Here is a 19063-nt window from a genome sequence, read left to right as displayed (position 1 = left end):
CACCTGATCGCAGTAACCATTTACGTTTACAGCGTTTGGCTGACGCTCTTATCCAGAGCGACTTGCAATTTGATCATTTTACACAGGTAGTGTTAGGAGTCTTGCCCAAGGACTCTTATTGGTACAGTGTAGGGTGCTTGCCCAGTCTACAGTGTAGAAGGCAGAGGTGTTAACCACTACACTATCCCAACCACACAGCAACCCAGCAAACACGCAACATTGCCACAACGTCTGTTTTCTTACAACATTGCTAAAACGTTGTCAGAAGGTGGTGCTGTCTACGTTGTCTGAATAAGGTCATCACCACCTCATTCTTGAGGAACGTTGCTAGATGGTGTCATGACTCCCTGTAGGCAACTTAGCAAAATTTCATGGAGTTCCATGCACAGCATAAATGAACATATGAGGATTCTAGGATATTGTGACAACGTGCTGTCAACGTTGCCACTACGTTGTCACAATGTTGGATAACGCCACAACTTTCTGAGGAATTAAATTTCAACAACATTAAACCAATAGGCTGTCACAGCGCAACTGTGTTTGCAGGGAATTCAAGTGTTAGTAGAGCCCATTCACAGTGAAGTTATAAGGAGTGTTTCCTCCCTTTGAAAGAACATGTTTTGCCTTGTGTTATTTTCTTATAATCTTAACCATGTTTATGGTAGAGTTCTAGCAAATGGTCTTTTGCTTGCTGAAGTGGTGATAACTGCCACACTCTTACCTTGCCCCCCCCCCCCCCCCGTTTTTTGTATTTAAATGACCCTTCGACTCACCACCTTAAGGTGATATCACCCCCCCGCTCCCTTATCTCTACCCCTTACATCTCTATTCATATCACTGGCTACAACCCCTCCTTACCCCTCCTCAAAGTCCTTTTGTTCCTCCTTCCAAAATATTCTTGTTAGACTGGACTGCAGACCAGAGTAGACTGGTGATATACTGATGACCAAGCTGAGCTGCCTGCATGCATGTGAACAAGACACAATACAGGACAGCCAATCAGAGCACGGCTCATTTACATATAACATTTTTGAAGGCGAAGTAACAAAATCATTCAATAAGATTAAGAAAGTTTGAGAAACGTTTGTGTAAAAATGAATTATTTGGTACATAAGACCACACCTACATTATGCGTATATATTTTGAAGCTCAAAATAAAATAGGAGAAAAACAGAGGATGTGAGCCTTTCAACTCAAATTGTGACATACATTCAAAGTATATGTAATTCATATAGTCTATTGAAAGTGTCAAAGTTAGCCCACCAGAAAATGGTCCCTACTCCCTCAGCCAGCGAGAAAACATATTTAGCTTTTAATTTTCTTACATTTTTATCTGTTCTAAGCTATTTCTTGGTGTACTTTAGCAGACCACTACTACTACACACATAATACTAGCCATACACTAGAAGACCTTGAAAGGACTTTTAAGACTGAAGTCTGACACTCTCTCACATCTGAAGACAGAGTTTGTAGTCACAGCCTATGATTTCACAAAGACTGGGAATCTTGCAAGGTTACTATTTGCAAGACTGCATCTAGATTTTTGAGATTATTTCCCCATCATACACCTGGTTAGAAATTTCCAAGCAGAGAAACCCTCTTCCTTCTCCACTCTGTAGTGGTACAAATGGCAAGACACGTTGGCTGGGTCGTGTAAAGATCTGTAGAACTGTATATCTTTGCTGCCCAACAAAAAGCATCTAAATTTTTCTTGATTTTCAGATTTCGACATCATTTCAACACACCAGCTCTGTGCCGAGAACCATTTGGCAATACGGTGGAAAGGAGGCCAGGAAACCCTGTACCACGCGGTTGTACTGCAGTTTCTTCCTCTGTGTCAGTCAAAGAGGGGCTGACCATGCTGGCAAGTCGATTGCTTGGCCTTTAAAACATTTTTAAATTAAATACATTTCCATCCATCTATCCAGTTTCTAAGCCGCTTCTCCCTCAGGGTCGTGGGGGGCGGGTGCTGGAGCCTATCCCAGCGGTCATCGGGTGGAAGGCAGGATACACCCTGGACAGGTCGCCAGTCCATCGCAAGGCAGACAGACAGACACAAACAATCTAAAGGCATTTCATTAACCTTAATACAGAAAATATCCTGGCCCCTCTTTTCATGTGTATGCAAAGACTCCTGATACATCACTTCTTGATAATTACATGTCTTGTGCACTACTGGTCGCTTGTGGGCGGAAGAGTTGGTGCAAAGAAATTGGAAGGTCATGTAAATAAAGTAGTGCAAGGCGAGGACCACATCTGTGTTCAGTGCAGCATCTCAATCCCAGCACAGTCTAATACAGGGTGATTCAAAAAGATTCATCCCATTTCAAAATGATTTATTACACTTGAAAATCATTACAGAGCAATGCAGTAAATTGTAAATGGTTTAAGTGAGCATGAAGTTCATTGTGTAATTTTACAAGTGTTTAATAAGACCTTCTCCAGATGTACGGACAACATCAACACAACAGTCAAATTCATCCCACAATCGATTGAGCATGTTGGGTGTCACTGCACTCACGGCTCTTTCAATGCAATTTCAGAGATTATCCAGTGTTGTTGGGACGGTAGCACATTAAGAGAATCCTTATACAAAAAAAGCCACACAGCGTGAGACCTGGTGATGCTGGTGAACTGTTGGTACTACTGACGAATGCTCTGAGCTCTTGGATGTTCACTGTGATACTGACAGTCAGAAACTCTACGACCCCCTCTTTCAATTGGTATGCTATTGGTTCCTTGGCAGTTTCCTTTTCCCTAATTTAAAGGATAATCTGCTTATCAGCAAAGATTCTGCATTATATATTTTACCAGTTGAGAGATGATTGTGGACTTCAGGCGGATGTGAGAGTCACGCCGCACTGCTCACTGATGGCTTCTCGGGGACAGCGAGAAGCTTTAAGGGTACTCATTATTAGTCCAAAACAACAAAAAAAAAAGCACAGAACTGTTACCATTTTGTTCAGTAGATAACTGAGAGGAGCAAGACCCCCATCCCACCCTCACGAGGTGCAGTCAGATCCCTCCTCAAGCTGCCTCTTTCCCATTCCTCCCTCATTAAACAGGGCACAGACTTCACACTCGCCTTACTGTCTGACCCAGAGTTCTACTATTGGGTAATTTACTGCAGCATGATTGAGAGGAACTTTTAGAAGTGTTTGAAAAGCACCCATTCATAATAATGTGATGCAATATACAACTAAAATAGCAGAAGATCAGTATCTGCAGATCTAAGATCCTGTGCTAGATCATAAACAGATGGACACTCTAAGATGCAAACCGTGCTTTAAGGTCATTTAGAGCCATAAAAACCGGTAGCAGAGCTGTAAAATCTATCCTGAATGATACAAGCAGCCAGTGCAGTTCTTTTAAAATGGGAGCGATGTGATCTCTCGGTTTTGTTTTTGTTAGGATCTGTGCTGCTGCATTTTGTACAAGTTGTAAGGGGTTTTTTTTCCCTTAGGAAGTTCAGTAAGAAGAACATTAGAGCAATCAAGTCTGATAAAAAGCTACTTTAGTGACTGTATTTACATATAAAACAGCTCAGAGTCTAAGATCACACTCAGATTTCATATTTCAGTTTTAGTGCATGAAGCTAAAGAACCATGTTTCTCATAAAGCAGCTTCGTTTTTCTCATGATTGTAGAAGGTTTTGCGTCATGTACTGAGAAATATCTAGCTGGTTAGCCTGTGTAGTATACTGATCAGAAGGAATAGAAATGTATAACTGGGTGTCATCAGCATAGCTATGAAAATGTATATTGTGTCCTAATGACATCACATAGAGCTAACATAAACAAAGAGCAAACGCCCCAAAATTCAATCTTGAGGGACGCCACAAGAAATGCTAATTCTTTTTGATAAATTCATAGGTCCATACTGGACTGTACTCTTCAGATCAGCCCACAGGTTTTCTATGGGGCTTAGGTTAGGGGACTGGGGGGGCAAAGGCAAAACAGTATTTCTGTGGCGAGTAATTTTTGTGTTGATTTTGAGCCATGCTAGGGATCATTAGGATCAACTTTACAGTCAAGCATATATTAACATATTTATACACAATATGAATCAGTCTACTTCGGTAATTCCGCATTAAACTGAGGTATGGAATACACTTTGCAAATAGTATAATTATGGGTATAGCACAGTTCTCAATTTAAAAAAATACACTGCACCATCTTGAAAAGGCAGGTGAGTGGACGTCTTGTAGTCTTGCAGGACACAGATGTCTGATGATTTCGGCTCAGCATGGCCACAGCCAAGTGCTCAGCTCACTATGTTTGGGCACGTTTCACATGGGAAAGTCTGAATTTCATTTCTTGAAATATATTGTTCTATATAATAATACCTCAGATATGTAAACTTGAAATTACAAGGCCTACATTTCAATAAAAAAATTCAAAATGTACCATTCACTCCAGTCTATCCGGGTTCATGTCACAAAACACCAACACATTTACATTTATACGCCTATTCAGCCTATTTCTGCTGAAGTTATAAGGAGTGTTTCAGCCTTAACTGCTTTTTGAATGAGGCACAGTACAGGACCGCCACTCACAACACAGCTCATTTAGGCATCAGTCTTAAAGGCACAGTAACAAAAAAGCCTCTCTAACAGTAAAAGATCAAGAGAGGTTGGACAATGCTATTTAACAATTACATGTTTTGGGCAAATAGAACCATACAAATATCCAAGGTACACTTCACGAAATGCTGTATAGTGTCTTAGTGGAATTGGTGGAGGAGATGCTGCCTTTTTGTATGGGACAGAAAGTGAAACGTCACACTAGAACAGAGCTTTTCAATTATGGACAATTTATTCATCAACATCCCAATCTCACAAGCAACAAACAGCTAACCTGCATACTTTCATTTAAATCACCGCTCAAAAAAATCCCACACATGAAAGTGAACACATGGACAGACTGTAACCCAAAACATTAAGTGTTCTTCTCTGAGCCACAGTGCTGTTCTTCGATCTCTCTAACACCAAAGACAGATCTGGTCTTCACACCATACACTCTTAAAAATAAAAGTGACTAAATGGTTCTTGGCTTGGCTGAACGGTTCTAGGAAAAACCTTTAAACTGTAAAAAAGCCTCTTCAAATAACTTAATTACATCACAAACTATCCACGGAAAGGTTTTTGATGGACGTTCAGTTGCTTTGCGCCGTAGAACCCTTTTGAAACCTGTACTGTTAAGAGTGTAATTAACAGAACACACTTTCAAAACCATCATCTGAGGTAGAATTTAATGTAGAAAAATAGCAGTTTTCTTTCCATTTTTTACATAGGAAAATTCATCACATTTACAAACGTTCTGCTTAATTTAATTGCCAAGATGGAAATAGTCATTTAGAGTGGTCTGATGTGAAATGATGCACTTTAGAGAAACTTAACAACTCCGAACTGTTGACCGTGGTGGCGACAGTGTCTGGACATCTCAAACTCAAGCTTCCTCATAGAAAGTCCTGACATGATACAGGACACAAATATGCTGCCTGTCACAGACATTGTTTTACAAGAGTTTAGAGATACATTTGTGGTGGTTTTCAGATTCACTACTATTATCAACTTTGTGTTTAAATACTCAGTGGACATGCGTGGGTTCATTGGTCATTCTGGATAGTAAATAACACGGTTATATTTTTGTGTTGTAAACATCGAGTCTACATTTCTCTACGAAGAGCCATTTCACATTAAACCACTCGGAATGACTTGTTTACAACTCGAGGATTGAATTATTTAAACATTTTGTAAAATTAGTTGAATTCTCCTTCAAAGAAAAACATAAGACAGTTTTTTTCCACAGTAAGATTAAGACTGAGCCTCAATGGCTTTTATGGTCTCTCTTACTAGGCAATGCAAACAGGTATTAGTAAAGTATATGTCAAAAGAAAGAGTCAAATAGTTTTAACATACCTTTACACAGTGTATGATGTAGTAGCACCTGATATAAATGACTCAACACATAACAACCCACATAGAATATGCAATTAATGCTTCGTCACCAGTCTAGTTCCACCTTTTTACCTCAACATTCTTGCTGATTTTGTCTTTAACTGAGGCAGGCATGCACAAATAGATGCTAAAGTCCCAGGGAACAGGGTGTAAAATATCTCACACACACACACACACACACACACACACACACACACACACACACACACAGACTGGCCATTTCAATACATTTCTATTTCATCAGCTCCACTTATCACAGTACACTTTGTAGTTCTAAAATTACAGACTGTAGTTCATCTGTTTGTCTGCATACTTTGTTAGCCCCCTTTCACCCTGCTCTTCAATGGTCAGGACCACCACAGAGCAGGTATTATTTGGGTGGGGGATCATTCCTAGCACTGCAGTGACGCTGACATGGTGGTGGTGTGTTAGTGTGTGTTGCGCTGGTACGAGTGGATCAGACACAGCAGTGCTGCTGGACACCTCAGCGCCACTGCTGGACTGTGTCCACAAGGCAAAAACATTGTCCTGCAACACTGACGAAGGACTGAAGGATGACCAGCACAAATTGTTACTGTCTCTGACTTTACATTAACAACAAAGTAAAAGTGTCAGTGAGTGGCAGCACTGCTATGTCTGATCCTCTCGTACCAGCACAACCCAAACTAACACCCCGCTAACATCAACCCACGGATAATGGTAAAAGGGGCCTAATAAAGTGAAAACACACGAGTGGCTATGGATCCTAAGAGGTCTGTGATGGCAGAATGCTCGCTAGGTTAGCCTTCGCTTGATCTTTAGCTTTCTCTCCATATGCTTTCCTGACTCAGAGAGACAGCTGGGAAACACAGTTGTATTAAAGCTGTGTGAACGGGTGGAGCAACCTCAGCCGTGTGATTACTCAGGACACTACTTACTTGCGTACATGTTACCCAAAACTAGCACTGCTCAGTTTACTTTGTGAAAGGAGAATGCTGGCAAAATCCATTGGCCATATACTGGGTACTGGAAAGTTCTTCCAAGCACATGCTTTGTGCATGTATTACTGTGTGTGCAAAAGAGCGAGATCAAACTATTTAGAAACAAGACATGGGCTCCCTGGGGCTTTAACTGCTGCTTAGCTATAGTCTAGCTCCGTAAACATTTCCCCTTCTATTGCTGTGAGGGAAGCCTACACACAAAACACGATTACAGAAAGAGCCATTACGTAAGACCACTTGATGCACGTATGAATAAGACCTCAGTAGAGAAATCACAAGAACTCCAGAATGATTATTCTAGAGGACCCAAAACATTGTAATTACATACGCAAACGTACAAATTAGAGATTTTTTCCCAAAGCATTTACATTACGGATTCTGTGAAGAATCCTGTAAACCTCTGTTCCACCACAAGGGGGAGCCACACAAACAAAAATCAGCTCCAATGGGGTAAAACTTGGTCAACATACTGCCACGCACCATTTGCGTCCAACAATAAATTCCAAAAGCCTAAGCAAACGCTTCTGTAAACCAGCATTTAGCTTTGTGATTCCTGTGTAAAGAGCAAGACCCTTAAGTAAAGGTCTCATCTTGTTTTTCTGTCATGTTTATCACCATCATTACATATCTGCAGCATACGGTTTGATAATTGTTAAGATAGGAAAATGAAAAGAAAGACAGCTTGTATGAGTAGTCTGGCTAAAAATCTACACACATTCCCGCTTAGCCCAAAAACAGCCAATCCTGTGTCCGTAGTTTACTTCTTTAGTTAGCTACAAGGCTAATATAGCTAAGAAGCAATGAAAGCTTTTTACCTCAGCAATAAGCTTAGTGCAAACGGCTTGTAGAGACTATTAAATTTCTGTTAAATCTTTTTCTAGAAAACAACGTCACACCATTTAAGCGGAAACCATTTAAGCAAGTCTAAATTCCCAATTTAAGCACATACACTTCCATTACTTGTTAGCTTCATTAGCTTTGTAGCACCAGTGCAACACTAAAGAAGCAAACTTCGCCAAACATCGGGGCTGATCAACTGCATTTTGTTACTAGGAGAAAAGCGTGACAATTCAATTTTTAGCCAGACTATTCCTTCAAGAACCTTCTAGAAGCTTTGCATCGACCTCTGTGGTAATTTTGTGGCATTCTATAGTTGGCATCATGCTCACCATAGTAAGCACCCCAGGACTAAGGTGGTTTTGCCTATGGAAATCACTGATTTTGACCACTGGAGTAAACGAAAATGTTCCAAAGCATGGAACTTTTATCTGTGTAGCCTGAATTTAGCTTATGGATAATGCGACATACAAGCTACAAGCAAGCTAACAGTTGGGCACATTGACATGAGACTGCATAAAAGCATTATTATTAGTCCTATTAAACGCTATTCCATATATATCAACAACCAGTTATTATTCTTATTGCTAAAGCAAGTTTAAAGAGCACACTGGACATGGCTTACTGATCTGGGTCGGGGATTTAGGGGAGGTTGCTAGTCTTTTCTTGTCAACTTAGCGTGAGCTAGCATTAGCTGGCACGTAGAAATAGCAGGATCTACGCTCAACAAACTACATTAGTCTGTGAATCTGGTAACGGTTGGAGGAAAAATGTACACAAATGTACAAAAATGTACACAAAATGTCTCCAGTTTAGAACATTTTTGTTTACCACAGGACACGACAGCAGCCATTTTCACAAACGGCGTTCATGTTATCTACAAAGAATTTAGCATAAGGCTGCTTTTCCTGAAATGGGCATGATGCTGAATACAGAATAACGCCATGACTTTAGAGGTCAACGGATTTTCGGCAGCATATACACTGGAACTACAGAACATCACCTCAGTCTCTGTCCATCTCAAAGGTGGTCATGTCCTGCTTACTTGGGTAATGAGGCAATGAATATTGTCCCAAGCATTCTGAAGGGACTATACTTCACTGATTAGCACTAACTTGACTCAAACTGTGTGTGGAATCCTTAAGCAATCTCAAATAGAGTTCCTAATGAGGTTTCCAACACTGTATGACCTACTGTTATCTGTAGCAATGCACAAAACTGAGCCTTCAAGATGGCTTATGCAATAGCAAGCTGTGTGAGGCCAGAGTGACTATTTTGGGCTTGCTGTTTGCACAATGCTAATTGCTGGTGTATACCAGTAACTACCGTTACTTGTTAGATGCATTATCTTCTGTATAAAACAAAATAAAGACACGTCACATGTGCTGACTGACTGAGTATATGTAGGCTAAGGGAAAATAGTGTTTTTTTTCTTGATCAAGCCGTTTCTTTAATACTGCATTAAGAAGTGTCCAGTAGCAATCCTGACAAGCTTCTAGCGCAAGGCTTTGCTGTTTTCATTCCTCCCTTTAAGATATGACATGTAACACAATGAAAAATACTGCAAATATGAAGGTGAGAGAGAGTTTAACTGTAAACAAGTGTCTCATTATAGAGAATTCCAAGGTCTGAAGGCAGTAGAAACAGTGTAGGCAAAAAGCTGACACACATACATATCACACTCTGTATCCAGTCAGCTGGCGCGGATGTAAAACCCAATCCGTCTTCAAGGACTGCGAGCAAAATCATGATTGGTCCGACTAAGGCTGGATCTGGGCTCTGATTGGTCCGACTGATAGGGAACCTGGACTGGTGTGTTAAAACTGCGATCAGGTCCTTATTGGTCTGTGGTGAGCAGGAGCACATTCTGATTGGTCGGTTTAGTGAAGCAATTCGTCCATAGTCGGTTCAGAGAAGTATCTGGGCAACGTAGGGCGAGTGTGTGCTGGCTACTGCTGCAAGTAACGGAAGATCACTGGACTCAATCCTGTGAAACACACAACACACAAAACATGAACATACCACACAGAAACAAATGTGAAATTGTGGCGTTTGGACAACCCTTGTCACATGATGACATTTTTGAAGTGAAAAGTGGAAACATACCCTCTGATGGGAACGTAAAACACAGAAAAATTAGCAATTGTGGCATGTGCAAAAGTTTGGACAACCTTCTCAGAATAGCAGTAACTTGTGTTGCCTTGACTCATTGAGATTGTATACGCAGGTCAAGAATAGACTATTTAACCTTGTGCTAACACTCAACAAACATGTGGTCCTCTACGCTGCTGGCTGAGGGTCTGAAAATGAAGCTAACTGATGTGTACAAAGTCGGGGAAAACAAGATATCAAAGTGGAAGTCAAGACAAGATCTACAAGACCTCTCATGTAAAACTGCTCGTGTGTTGATGAGAAAGGCACAGCAAAACCCCCAGATGACCACACAGGACCTGCAGGAATGTTTAGCTGAAACAAGAGTGGTGACGCACTGTTCTACTGTGCACTGCTGCCTGCATAAATATGATCTGCATGGAAGAGTTATCAAAAGTAAACCTTACCTGCAACCTCATCACAAAAGCCAAAGTCTGAGGTCTGCAAAACAACATCTAGAAAAGCCAATGACATTTTGGAAACAAAATGCTGTGGAGTGATTAAGTGAAAATGGAGTTTTGTCCACATCACAAGTAAGTTTAGAGAAAAAGGAGTAGCATTTAATGAAAAGAACACCTTGCCAACTGTTAAACAAGTGAGTGGATCTGTTATGGATTGAGGGTGCATGGTAGGCATTGGCACAGCAAGGATTTCACAGGTAATGGGTGAAAATTCTTAAAACAAGAATAAAAGACTCCTAGCTGGTTCATACTTACTTAGTAACTTACTAACAAACTTTTGCACATACAACAATTACAATTTTTGCCCCCCCCCCTTTTAAAACTAGTTAAAAATATTGATGTAATTTATCATAATAATCATAGTATCTCAAAGGGATCATCATATTGCCCACCCCTGTGAGTGTGTGTGTGTGTGTGTGTGTGTGTGTGTGTGTGCTGTACCCCAGTGCTAGTCCCAGTTCTTTCACATGGACTCTTCTCTGCCCTCTGAGATACTCTGCCAAAGAACAGCTCTTAAAATATATCTCCTGCAATCGATCCTCCAAATGCATCACACACTGCAGACCACAGACACAAGCAAAAATTTAGGAAAGAGATTTTCATGGAAAATCAAATGTACAGAATTTTCACCCCTACAATGAATATAGTCAATCAGCCAAGACACGTTTGGTCTGAAGTTTGCTTCTTTAGTTTTATGGTTGTTACACACCAAATGCTAATAACGCCACAAATATACATGAACGCGTATGTTGAAAAAACGAAAATAGAATGTACAGTTTCACCACTTCGTTCAGGAGCTACACGTGCTTTTACACACAGCTCTCATGTCCGTAGTTCTGTCTGAACTACTTTTGGAGACACAAGCACCACAAGAGACAAAGCAGAAGACAATTTTTGAAGTTCTATTTACTGAGATTACTCATCCCTTTGACAGTACCAGGAAAAATCAAACACAGGACAAATAATACAAATGTCGCATATTCACTTTCAGAATAGTCACGTTTTGCAATTAAATTTGATTTCATTCATTTATTTATGTTGAAGTAAATATCAGAAATATATCACGCTTGGTGTGTACAGGTGGAGCTACAAGGGTCATGTAGCCAACAAGTAACGAAAGATGATCTAGGCTTTACACCGTGCTAATTAACATAAAAACCTCCATTGTTTGTCAGCATTTACATTAGCCTCAATGCTCCAGCGCAAAACTAAAGAAGGAAACTTCTTGGCTGATTACATTTGTGGTAAGGGGGGAAAACTGGGTATTTGCTGCTGAACAATCATTTTAATTGGAATATTTATAATCATTTAATAAACAGGTGCAAAAACACTGCGTTTGTAAGAGAGAAACGTACAAAGTCTGCTGCAATGTTGAGTGTGTGCAGCTGCAGAACAGACGTAAGGAGTGTGTGTATGAGATTGGACACCATCACGTCTCTTCCTAGCCGCCCTGGCTCACACACACGCCGCTGGCTTGTGGCCACCTGAACACACAGCCGGTCTGTGTCCGCCACGATACACACTGCCTCTGCGACTGGCTCGTCCAGCGCAGGGTGCTGCAGGCACACATACATAAATAATCACTGTTAAGAGCAATGAAACAACCAAGCTTTCTGACTACCAACTACTAACAGCACAGTAGCACGTCAATACAGACAAGTCTCGAGTCAGTATAGGCGAGTCTCAAGACAAGTCTTGCAAGCCTTGTGACAGTACTAGTTTCGAGTCACTACAGGTTAGTGACAAGTCTCATGTCAAGTCTCACTCAATACAAGCGAGTTTCAAGTCAAGTCTCAAGTCAGTAAAGGCAAGTCACAAGTCAAATCTTGAGTCAATAGAGGCAAGTTTCAAGTTGGGTCTCAGATTAAAAAAAGACGAGTCCTGATAGAGATGATGACTCGAGTCAGCTGCTAAGCTTCCAGTAACTGACTCCTGACTTGACTCAGGCGCACACCCTGGAAAAACGACTCGGACTCGCAAGAAGCAACCTCATATCTCTGGCCTCAATACAGGCAAGTCTCAGGTTGAGTCTTGAGTCCCAAACAATTTGTCAGCAAACAGAATGCCACTTCAACACTGATCATTAAATAAATATAACACAGCCTATTTAATGGTAGCGTTAAAATACTATGCTCATATTGATATATTAAAGTAACAGTAATGTTTATTTTTACATGGAAACATGATGACTGACACAAAAGTGTACAGAAAAGCAGTGTTCTACACATTAAATACAAATAACAAAAAAAAGTCTCGCTTTAAAAAAAGAAAACAAACAAACAAACAAATGATTTTTAGGATTTCGTGCCATCTGTGTCCCTCCAACTCTGGCACTCAGCCATCAACTCTCCTTGCACCCCAGTACCCAAAATTTTCTGTACGTCTGGCTGACCTATGCAGTGCACTATGTAGGGAGTAGGGAGTCATTCAAGATTTAGCCAGAGTAAATAAGGGGTTTCTTAAAATATTACATGCTATCTTTCACGTTCCCATGTAATAACATGCAAGGTATGGTGGGTACTTTGCCTCTCGACAGCCATGTAACATCATATCTGAAGCTGAGAGCGCGAGTCTGGCAGCATAGTACAGTTACACCTTCCTCGGCCAGTGGCTTGATCGCAGGGCTGCAGCAACACTTGTTACCACTAGGTGGAGGCAAAAAAGCCCCAAATAGGAAACTCAAAAATACAAAATTATGCAGCAAAACTAGAAACAAGGGCCTGACTAATACAAATAAGTTGTGGCTGATACCGATTTTCAAGGCTAAAAATTCCAATATTCATGAAATATTGTTTTGATATTTAACCATGATTGTGTTTTGTGTTCAGACTGAAAAGCTGATGATGCAGTAACAGGTACTCACGAGTACTGTGTGCTCCAGGTCGGCCATGAGGCACTGTTTGAGCCGCTGGTCGGAGCTGATGCCGTGCAGGGCAAAGTCAGGCATGTACTGAGGACAGTAACCTCCCAGCAGAGAGCGACCAAAATGATTGACACTGGGGCGGCTCTCCGTCTGACAGCTACTCGCACACATATACACAGAGACATACAAATCTTTACAAGAAGATAGAACAAAGGGCATATTACCCTACTAAAACTATGAAAACACCACTGGAAAACATTAGTGTTCCCATTTTCCTTCTATCTAAAAATCTCATGTTATTTCTGACACGATATTTAACAAAAAACTACATCTCTTTCACCTTTGGTCGTGTCATGTTTGCTTTGGTGTTAAAACGCTGTCATCATCCATGTGGTACTGCCTAAAGCACGGCGAAATGTCACAAGGACTCTGTGGGAGTCAGTGAAGCACTCTAATGTGACAACAGATGGATGACACCAACCCGCAAACTCTGTATCTTTCAATGCAGCAATGGAGCAGCTGCTCCATTGAAGGATACAGCATTTCGGGGTTGCCGTCATTAGTCTACCATCATTGCATGTACTGCAGTGGTCTGTGGAACATTCCATTAACAGTTACATTTTACCAACTTCTGCCATTAGCTGCAAAAGCAGGATGAACTGGATGTTGATTTTTTGGTGGAAAAACAGGCACTGATCACTCAGTGAAAGTCTAGGCCTACTCGTTCGTGTACACTGTCTAGGCCTACTCGTGTCCACTTCACTTTTAGTTAACTTTAATGTCTTTAGTTTACTCCATAAAACTTTTAACAAGAGGATATGTGAAAGGGCTTTTAGCACACCATCAAATGCATGGTGAAACTTTTGTGTAAAGAAACCCTTGAGGAGAATTCCAACCAGACCATACTAATAGCACTGCAAAGTACAGAGGTGCAAACCTCAAAGTTCGGCTGTTTAGTCTTACACTAGTGTCAGTAAACATAATGGGATGATAAATTCAGAAGTGTACACAGACATTCTGGATGCAAACCTGCAGAATAATAAATGCCACTATGCATGCTATAAATGTCCACAAAAGATTTGGGGCCACTGTAATGTGACAATTTGCCATTAGAAACATTAGCCTGTGGCAAACACCATCACAGGCAGGACACGGGCGAGAGCAGCCTTGCTATTATAGAAGAAAAATCAAATGATACATAATTTCGGCTTTTTCCCAAATACAGCTGATCAGTCAAGACCTTAACCGTAAAAAATGTATTTCTGGTTCTGTTACCTCGGAAGGGGCAGTTCATGCTCTCGCATCTCTGCCGCTGTATATGGTTGTCGGGGTAAAGGCTCCTCCTCATCACTGTCTCCCAGAGAGCTGTCCGAGCTCTCGCTCTGCCGTATGTCTGTCAAAAGCCTGTGAGGCAGCTTCCTGTGTAAGCCACACTGTCGTTCTTCATGCTCTGCCTCCCTAGGGCTGCCGATGGTAAACTTCACTCGCTGTACTGGAGGGCTCTGACTGGCTAAAATGTGCTCTAACCCCGCCCCCACAGAGTCATTATTGTACCCAAAACACTCCTGCCCAACCTCTGCACACTCCAGCCTCTCATTGGTCACTTCAGGAAAGGGGGAGGGCTCCGCTGACCCTGCGACTGGGCCTTTTTCTCTGGTCCTTTCTGAAACTGGAGCAGGGCTTGTATCAACAAAGTCCACTCTTAGTGTTTTTTCATTGGTCCTTTCAGGGAAGAGGGCTGGCTGTGTAAGCTCTGACTCAGGTGTGAGCGGTTTTTCATTGGTCCTTTCAGATAAGGGGGTGGGCTTAGTGGTTTGAGGAGGACAGGGGTTGGCTGGACTATCGGTGTGTCCTGGAGGCTGCGTGTTCTCCTGAAGGTCGGAGCAGCGGATGAAGTAGGAGAGGACGTAGAGGACGCGCTGCACCAGCTCTCTCCTGCGTCCCACCACCACCGTCCGACATACTCGGACAGGAGAGCCCAATGCACCGTACAGATCACCTACACGACAAACACAACAGAACACTAAACCCCCTTATACACACAAGCTGAATAATGTGTGGCTTGTTTGGGGAAGTCAGCATGAATATTTTTCAGAAACAAAAAGTCGTAACCTTTGAATGGTGCTAGACCACCTTTAAAGACCAGTGTTTATTTTCTTTCTGTCATCAGTTGGAAATTACTACATTGTCAGCAAGGAAGCAGGACAGTTATTCAGCCACTCTGGCTACTGTACACTTGTAGTAACATACAATTAAGAAAAATATTTATATGGCAATTGATTGTCAGCTAAAATGTAATATTTGTGACAGGCGATCTTCTGCTCCTTAACACTTCCACAGGGTCCGCTGCAGCTTAGACCTAGTTTCTATGCTCTCTTTAACTAATTTAGCATTAACTCAATGTAACTTAAGTGTTTGACAGTCTCTTGCTGCAGATTTAACGTTCCAGGAAAACATCTGCGCTGCTTGTAAATGCAAATAAGTCCATTCGACTCTAAATGTTCCTCTTAAATCTCTCGTAGCTATCCTTTTTGAAGCTACCGGCTGGGCGAGACTTCGCTGCTATGTATCTGTAGTCTGCATGCCATTTCTCAGTCATTGAGAACCAGGGTTTTCGCGCTATGCTGCACACTTGGGAGCCGAGATTTAGCGTTCAGTCTCGAAGATATTTTACTGACACAGTGACCCCTGACTCTCTACAACGAGACCAAAACCGAAGTTATAAAATCACTGAATTAAATGGGCAGGACGGCTGTAACATGCGCTGGGTGGACATCCATTACCACTGGATCTTATGTCACCCTAATAGCGCACTTTATCGCAGATTAGTGGCAGCAGCGCCTCAAACGAGAGCAGTGAATGAGAGCCTTCTAGATCACTTCCATTTCATTTATTAATAAAAGATATTGGAAGTAAATTCATTATGGATCATTACAAATACTTTGCTTTAAAACTACCGAGTCCTCACACAGTGAGCAAATAGAAATCCTGTGTAGAAAAAAAAAAGATGCATCCATAATCGTTTTATAATTCCATCGCAGCCCTCTAGGCACCTCACGATTCAATTACGATTCAAAGATTCCCACCCCTACTTAACACGCTGTTTAATATGTAGTCCTCTGTAGTTCTCCATCAGTTTGCCGTCACTTTAAGTATCGTCATCTGCTTACTTGTCAATCATTACTCTATAACCCAGGCCTAGGGCTTCCATAATTTGTGCCCTGTATGAGGAGCCCATCTTTAAGGTGGTTTCAGTGTATATGTGTGTACCTAGCTGAGCCCACAGTGGGTTGTAGGGATGAGACTTGGCCAGAAGGTCCACAGTGTGGGAGGCATGTTTCTGGCAGACAGGTTTGATTGGCAAGTGGTTGCTAGGCATCACCGTGGGAACCCAGGCTAAGTGGTACATAAGGACAGCAGTAAGAAGCGCAGAGAGGAACCTGGCGAGTAGAACACAGAGGAAGTTCATGTCAAACATAAAGGAAGATAATAAATCAAGGTGTCGCATGCAAATGACGCTTCAGAATCTTTTACACTATCATTATAGCTTTGGGAAGCATGGGCTGGAGGAACAGACTACTGAACTACTGAAGAAACAAAAGCTACGATACTGAGTGTTGGCCACGTGTTTTGTAGGGATCTTTAAATGTATTCTGAACACAATGTTTTGAATCTAATCACATGCAGCTGATACCTTAGTATTGTGTACAAGTTACACTAATTACTAATACTGATGACATTTAACGTTTAGAACCTGTAAGACACAAGGTTACACAAGCGGTGTGTGTGCTGAACTAATTAGAAGTAGTGTCTTGGTACATGGGCATATGTAACTTATACCTCCACTAACCCTGCATTACTTATATGGCTTATAGCTTCACTATTCTGGTGATAAGGTTACCATTACAGTCCGTCTGCTGCTGCATAATTCATCATTCACCCTCTACCTTCTTCATCACTAGTCAGTTTCTAACTTCAGAACACCTGTTATTTGAATATTACTTGGATGGTGGACACTTACAGCATTTATCAGATGCTCTCATCCAGAGCGACTTACAAGAAGTGCTTTGTCTATCTAGAGAAAGTATCTTTGCTTGTTACCAATAGGTTAGAGAAAAAGACAGACAGTCCTGAGTTCAGGTACTGCTAGAAACAAAGTCATTGTAGATACCCAGAGAAAAAGGAACAGAGTTGAACACAGAACTATTTTCTGCTCAATGCAATACAATTAACTCCAATACACAGTGCAATACAATAAAATATGATATATAAGTGCAGCTTATAATTCAATGCTCATTTAAAAGCTGTGTGAAGAGATGTGTCTTCAGTCTGCGCTTGAAGACAGCGAGAGACTAAAGCAGTGATGTGATAGTGTGTGTGGTGCTGTTATGATTGTATCAGCCACAGATGTGTCACTGCTAGGCTGAAGACAATATAAATATCCAGACGAGAGCAGCTCTGTGGTCAGAAACTGACCACTGATGAAGTCTAGAGTAAAGCTGATAAAAACTGTGCATCAACAGATGAGCTACAATCTCTAACTGTACTCCAGTATTATGAAACTACAAGACTTTCTAATGAAGTGGTCAATGAGTGTAAAGGATATAGTTCTCTAATCCCTGGGATAACATTAATACAGAATGCAAGGGAACATATAAAGTATCAGCTTCATAGGCAAACTGAAATTATGATGAGGACTCAGGACCATTGTCCACAACCTTAAACGTGAAATAGGGTAAAAGGTGAAGAGAGCACTGACTGGTTCTTGGCCCCGTGATCCATGATCAAGCTCATCTCCTTCAGGAAGCGCTGACACAGCTGGTTTCGCTCAGCACTCTGTGATACCATGGTCAACCAAACTGGCTCAGTGATCCGCGGAGCCATGTACAAATTCCACACGGTCATCCTAAACAAGAGTACAACCCATGAAGTGACCCAAAATCAAGAGTAACAAAAGTCAGACACAGGCCACAAATTTTATGCATTTATGGCACGTCACACTGATGCTGCAAAAATCTGCAACGTCATTTTTGTTGCTTACCAGATTATATGACATATAAAAGACTTCCTGGCAATAGATCTGCATGCAATATTTTCAAATTAAAGAATCGTGAGTATCAATAATATCATGTAGATGGGGATCAGAAAAACTTTTTCTCCAGGTTAGAGCCAGCTGCTCTAGGGTAAAACACAGTGACATCAGCTAATTTTATTTACTTATATTTTATCTTTATACTGCAGCGAGTCACTCAGGCAAGTTACAGAGCACTTTGCCATTTATTTTCAAGCTAAACATAAAATAAATAGTAAGTGTGCAGTAAAGCATTAGTGTATAGCAGAGATAGAACTAAAAGGCAGTTTCATAAATAATCAAGCAAGCAAAGTTTATTTATATAGAGCTTTTTACAACAGGTGTTGTCACAAAGCAGCTTTACAGAAAAATCAGCATTACAGAAAGAAAGAAAAGAAAAATCCGGGTCCAAGCCCCCATGAGCAAGCAACCAGTGGCAACAGAGGCAACTGTTTCTCTCTCTCTCAAACAATAAAACTGCACACCCCACACTTCAACTCCAACTTACCAACTTTACAAGCTTTTTAACAAGAAATTGTTCCTCTCTAATTATCTCATTCCTTTTCCCAAAATGGATATTATTACATTCGCTACATTTGGCAAATGTTCTTATCCAGAGCGACTTACAATTTGATCTTTTTTACACAGGTAGGCAGAGATAGTGTTAGGAGTCTTGCCCAAGAATTCTTATTGGTATAACAGATGGAGGATTGACCCCCAGTCTACAGTGTAGAGGGCAGT

At 41.2% G+C, this 19063-nt stretch overlaps 1 protein-coding gene across 3 annotated transcripts in view; it reads right to left on the bottom strand.

Moving 5' to 3' along the window:
• Nucleotides 1-9209: 9209 nt before the first annotated feature.
• The window catches only part of fnip2 (folliculin interacting protein 2), a 34008-nt gene continuing 24154 nt past the window's right edge, over nt 9210-19063 (bottom strand). For all 3 annotated transcript variants that reach the window (XM_017725526.2, XM_017725527.2, XM_017725530.2), the window contains exons 11-17: nt 18011-18157; nt 16522-16691; nt 14527-15250; nt 13252-13408; nt 11744-11944; nt 10830-10945; nt 9210-9763 (exon numbers count right to left, since the gene is read on the bottom strand). In XM_017725526.2, coding sequence (XP_017581015.1) covers nt 9685-9763; nt 10830-10945; nt 11744-11944; nt 13252-13408; nt 14527-15250; nt 16522-16691; nt 18011-18157 — 1594 coding nt within the window. In that variant the 3' untranslated portion in view covers nt 9210-9684. The remainder of the gene's footprint in view (nt 9764-10829; nt 10946-11743; nt 11945-13251; nt 13409-14526; nt 15251-16521; nt 16692-18010; nt 18158-19063) is intronic.

Source organism: Pygocentrus nattereri, chromosome 22 (genome assembly GCF_015220715.1).
Source record: "Pygocentrus nattereri isolate fPygNat1 chromosome 22, fPygNat1.pri, whole genome shotgun sequence".
In the NCBI taxonomy this organism is placed as follows: Eukaryota; Metazoa; Chordata; class Actinopteri; order Characiformes; family Serrasalmidae; genus Pygocentrus; species Pygocentrus nattereri.
The sequence above is the reverse complement of the archived record's forward strand: the minus strand, read 5'-3'. Positions and strand labels throughout refer to the sequence as shown.